The 5,140-nt window shown below is 41.3% G+C and overlaps 2 protein-coding genes across 2 annotated transcripts in view; one reads left to right on the top strand and one right to left on the bottom strand.

Annotated features, from left to right (window-relative positions):
• The first annotated feature begins 1,544 nt into the window (after positions 1 to 1,544).
• Positions 1,545 to 2,691, top strand: SARC_05555 (hypothetical protein). Its single transcript, XM_014300580.1, has one exon. The coding sequence runs from the start codon at positions 1,735 to 1,737 to the stop codon at positions 2,386 to 2,388; it is 654 nt and encodes a 217-aa protein (XP_014156055.1). The 5' UTR covers positions 1,545 to 1,734; the 3' UTR covers positions 2,389 to 2,691.
• Positions 2,692 to 3,306: 615 nt separating this feature from the next.
• Positions 3,307 to 5,140, bottom strand: part of SARC_05554 (hypothetical protein) — a gene marked incomplete at its 5' end in the record, with an annotated part of 19,088 nt that continues 17,254 nt past the window's right edge. Inside the window, 3 exons of the mRNA XM_014300579.1 lie at positions 3,307 to 3,595; positions 4,158 to 4,258; positions 4,506 to 4,590. Coding sequence (XP_014156054.1) covers positions 3,314 to 3,595; positions 4,158 to 4,258; positions 4,506 to 4,590 — 468 coding nt within the window. The 3' untranslated portion in view covers positions 3,307 to 3,313. The remainder of the gene's footprint in view (positions 3,596 to 4,157; positions 4,259 to 4,505; positions 4,591 to 5,140) is intronic.

Genomic DNA, 5,140 nt, shown 5'->3' with positions numbered 1-5,140 from the left:
TAATCACTAGGCGAAACTTCGCACATCAAATTACGCGCCTACTCACGCTCCTGTAATATTTTGAGAATGCTCCGCAGTCGAACTGGCTGTATTGTTCGTATTTCAGTTCGTAGTATCTCTATCTTCTGAATTCGCCTGCTGCCTATTGACAAGGCTGCACCGAATCCTTTTTACGGTGGTATTACAAATATGTTTCAAATTTTCACCCGACGTCTTGCTTCTTTTAGTACAGACATATTTATGTACTATATACATATTTATGTACTACATATATATTTATGTACTACATACATATTCATAGCTTTCTTCTAAATTATTCTAAGCTAGACAGAGGGCTGAGTCTATCTATGCATAGCCTTCTTCTGAAAAAGAACATTTTCAAAAGGCACATATTTAGATTTTAGTCATTAACACAAAATATTTGTTGTTTTAGCAGGCCGCAGGACACATGAGTATGTCAGCATTCAGCACTGTCAGACCGCAGACGTGAATCATACTCAGCAGTCATCACTCATCTGATCACTGATCACTGACTTCACTCTGCAGTCAGTGCAGAAATAAGAAAATGCAGACTGTAAGTAGGACTCAGGACTGCGTCTGACGGATTGACACGCGTATGTATGCAGATTGTTAATCGCAGAGTGACAACAACTAAAAAGTGTTATATTTTTATATTATGCTGAATCAGAATTGGTACCGACTTCATTGAAAATTCTGCGGGTGAACACAGACTCGAATTTTAAGATTTTTGGTATATTTATTACTCTTTCAAATTTTTGCCTTTGGTCTTTGGATCTTATTTTTATCTACTTTTTTTCCCTACAGAGAGAGAATTAGTTTTATACGTCGAATATTAAATTTAAAATTAAAAACTTTTGATTTGTTCATATGTAGTTGTTTACCGTGATATTTTTGAAAATATTATACTTACTGCTGTTTTAAAATTCTCTTTGACCAAGGACTGACTGTCTGTCAGAGTCTGAGGGTACGCTGTAGTCTGTACGTTAAACTTTTAAATCCCTATAATGGTCCTGAAAGTATTTTTAGGGGCATTCTCCAGGTCAGAATTCAGATAGGCAGACCTGTTTCAGGGCGCCTTGTTAGCCCGCCAATCTCCTACGAACTTTAGTCCGTTGTATCTAAATAATAAAACACGGCTGGGACGCCTTATGGACTGAAAGCGCATATTCGGAGGGGTAATTCATTCTGTTCATAATCACGTAAATATATAGGGATATTGGTAAAATATCTTGGCCCTTTTTTATTTTTTAAAAACCAAATATAAAAAATACACAAACAAATGTGGAGTCTTTCTTTCTGAAATGCGGAGGGACTCAAAGAGGTGTACAAATGGGTTAAATGAAATCAATGACGATTTTTTGTGGACGGACAAAAAATCGGTGACAACAGGAACTTAGAAAAGCTTACACTCAGAAGGGTAATTCATTTTGTTCATATTCCATAGCCCTCTAAATTATACATTCGCGTTAAAATATTGGTAAAATATTCTGCAGGGACTCCAACCCGTCAACAGAACTGTTACTGCCTTCAGTGCAGTGACTCGAACAGAACCGATCTCACTTTTGTTTGTGTTTTTAAACTTTATTTTCAGCGATGAGAAGAGAAAGTGCGATTGTATAGAAGACCGGACGGGTATTTTAGACATTACTTCACTCACTTCACTCTCGGGTACGTGAGTGCTTGCTCTATAATATACACATACTATAATTCATCATGATTCCGCAAATAGTGTCAATCAGTCTCGTGTTAACAAGCGTACAAGCAGTGTCGGCTCGACGGGAAGAATTATCTGAAACGCCGGGAGTACCGTTTGTTGTGGATGCTGGCTCATATTGTGGGAACGCAACCGAAGTACAGTGTACAGAATTAGATTTCTGTATCTGGAAAGTCTTACCAATGATGTCCAAATGCCTCGAGGATGGGGAGTTGATCGAGCGTGTGAACAATATCGCATGTATCACAGGTAACGAAGTATCATGTACAACTGACGAACGATGCGAGTGGGCTGACGGCGTCTGTCAGGGCCAATATAGCGTCATAACAGTTGTAAGTGACGGCAACGGTACAGTAGCATTAGATAGTTCTGGCTTCACCGCTCCTCCGGAAGGCAGCATGTATTCAGAAGTGGATTCCTTCTGTAAGACAATTACGGACGCCACTACTTGTAACGCGAACCAGTATTGTGAATACGGTGCCGATGTGACTGATGATAACTGTCAGGGTAATAGTATGATAGCGGAAGAAGCCAACGAAATCGTGTGCGCGCCCCTTCATGCGTTGGCCTGCCTTGGCGATCTGCGATGCGAGCTGGAGGATTTTGAATGTATAGGTGGAGATTCTATAATTATCGTCCCCACACCCGAGTAGAGGATAATTACTATCATGTATACCTGTCTGAGTGAATTAGGAGTTCAAACCGGTATGTAGATATATGCATGGTAGCCTGGCAAAATGCGCATATAACTATTGATGGGCAGTTACGCCTGTCAAGTCCACTATATCGAGACAAATGCGTAAGTAGGCATTTTCCCCGATCATAAAAGTATATAATATATAACTACATTGAACAACTCACGATGGGGAACTATTCTTGACATGACTTGGCGACAGTGATTGTGCCTATTAAACCCTCAAATAAATGTAGTTCAATAAATCTTTAATATACACCGGTCAATTTTTCAGACATCATTGTGAATCAAAATACGAGAACTCGGACCTGTCTCCATCACGTTTGTAATTATTTGCAGTAAAAATCATCCTCAAATTTGAGAGGGTGTCCGCGGGATGGGCTTCTGCAAGGCTGCGATCTTTTGGAATCAAAATTAAAGCATAGGATAGTCACACAAACATCTAGTTGAGTGTATATATCACAACGACGTGGCAGATCCCTGGGATCAGAGCAAAACTATCAGCCATGCACTCGGCGTGGATGAGTCTGCAATGTAAACTTGGGCGGCCCTCGCTTGTGCGGAATAGATAGAATTGGATACGAGCGAAACAGCGCGAGACAACGAGTTTTTGCCGTGACAGAATCATATAGCAGCAATAAGCATCAGAATCTCTCCGCAACGAGTTGTCTACCAATTCGACCTTGAGATTTGTCCCTGGCGGATTTTTCGTATGAAGGATACATACATACACACTCACACGCACATACACACATATATATATATATTATAGAACCTTTTTTGAATCTTTGACAGTAGCGTGCGCTCGCTCCAAGCGTGTCGCTCAAAGACACACGAACATTTGGGCATCAATCGTTGAAGAGAAGGATCATTTATTCTGATACCTACGGTGCATTGTTTGCACTGTCGGCATTGTGCGCCCGTTTCAGGTGTATGCGGTCCCGATTTCGCAGATTGTGGCGTACCGGTTTTCGGCTTTGTGGTTCGCTCGTGTTTCTACCGGTGCTATTAGCGGTCGTTGTCGGCCCACTTTGAGGTATTGGATAAGCACTATTAGTGCCGGTGGTATCGATTGGAGTGGCTGACGCAAGATGTCGTACTAGAGCTTTGGTGGCGTCTGGTAGACTTTTCTCCGTGAAGCTGATGACGTGACTCAGCTGCTCCTCCTGTAGCACATTGCGCAGTACAGTACGTCAGTGTAGGGAAACAAATCGTTCTCATACCTGGAAGGATAAGTCAACTCTAAAATAGATCTTACCAGCCGCAAAGGCGACGAGTGTAGATAATTGGCTTAAGTCGAAGACATTGCCCCATACACTCGTAGTGAGAGAGCATACATATGCCATGTAGCGCGATGATGAAACAAAAGAATCGAGGTTCGTGTAGTTATGTACAGAATGCATGATATGGTATGGGTATGATATCAGATTACATTTGAGCGTACATGGCTAAGCTCCACATGAGGTCTACAAGCTTTCAAAATTTGGAATACTCGCAAAGGCAAGGTATCAAAATCTGTTTTGTACGATATTATTGACACTAATACAGATACATATACGTCTACTTGCTGTCACTTGCAGGGGGAAATTTGCAGAGGATCTGCAGTTATTTATTGGTGTGCGGACACAAATATCCTGGAATTTGACACCAGACCCTATTGGCAATGCGAAGTGGATGCATTCGGCCATATGTAATGAATCTTATTAATACTAGGTGCAATATACATACCGGTGTTATAAGTCGCTCAAATCTCTGGTTTACGGGGACTGCGATGGATACCGCCGGTTCGGTGAGCACGGGGAGAGGCTTGCCAACAAAAGGGAGTGGTGCTGTAGAAAGTCGGGGCCAAAAACCAAAACAAGAAGAGGAATGAGGTACATACGGAATCTCACACAAACGAATATTTCACCTGTACCAATCCAAACCAAGAAATAGGTGTACCTACAGGAGCTACCACGTGGTTCATAACATCTCAATTCCTATACTGTATGTGCATGTATATGTATATATTCAGCATGTTGGCCTGGATGTGAAGGCGCGCGGACAAAGCCAAACATCAAAGATCTCATCGCATACCCAAATTTAGCCGCACACGGTAGGCTTCAAATTCTTCTTTACACCTGTAATATGTTCTGGCGTCTCGAAGGTATTTTCGTTTAGCCTGTCAGACGTGATGGATAAGTCAAATCTTAAAAGTAACATACAAGCTGGCGGGTCAGGCGATAACTATGAGGTCGATGAGGGATGGATGTCACGACCGGGGTGAGATACATGAAAGGACAACAGAAACAGAACACGTACATAGTTACATGTATTGTAAGTATCATGTATGCCGGTTATTCGTATATGCATAGTACGTTGAAATACATCGATGCTGTTTCCAGACACCAGACATACCACATCTGCGATCCCATTAGAGTATTCAGCTATATACCAAGGCATACTCGACATATACATATTTCTGCGACATGCGTTACCTTGGAATTACGGAACGAAATAAATCTGGCTGTGTAGGCATGTGACAGATAACAAGCATCCGATTTAAACGTACTTAGACTGGGTACTTGAAATCTGCTGTTATCGTCACACGCAGAGTCCCACACGCACAAACACACCCATACGGATACAAGCGTGTACACACACACACACGTATATATATATAAATATATATACATATATATATAAATATATATACATATACATATATATAT

This window comes from Sphaeroforma arctica, assembly GCF_001186125.1.
Source record: "Sphaeroforma arctica JP610 unplaced genomic scaffold supercont1.358, whole genome shotgun sequence".
NCBI classification, from domain to species: domain Eukaryota; class Ichthyosporea; order Ichthyophonida; genus Sphaeroforma; species Sphaeroforma arctica.
Note: the sequence above shows the minus strand (reverse complement) of the source record. Positions and strands in the feature narration are given on the sequence as shown.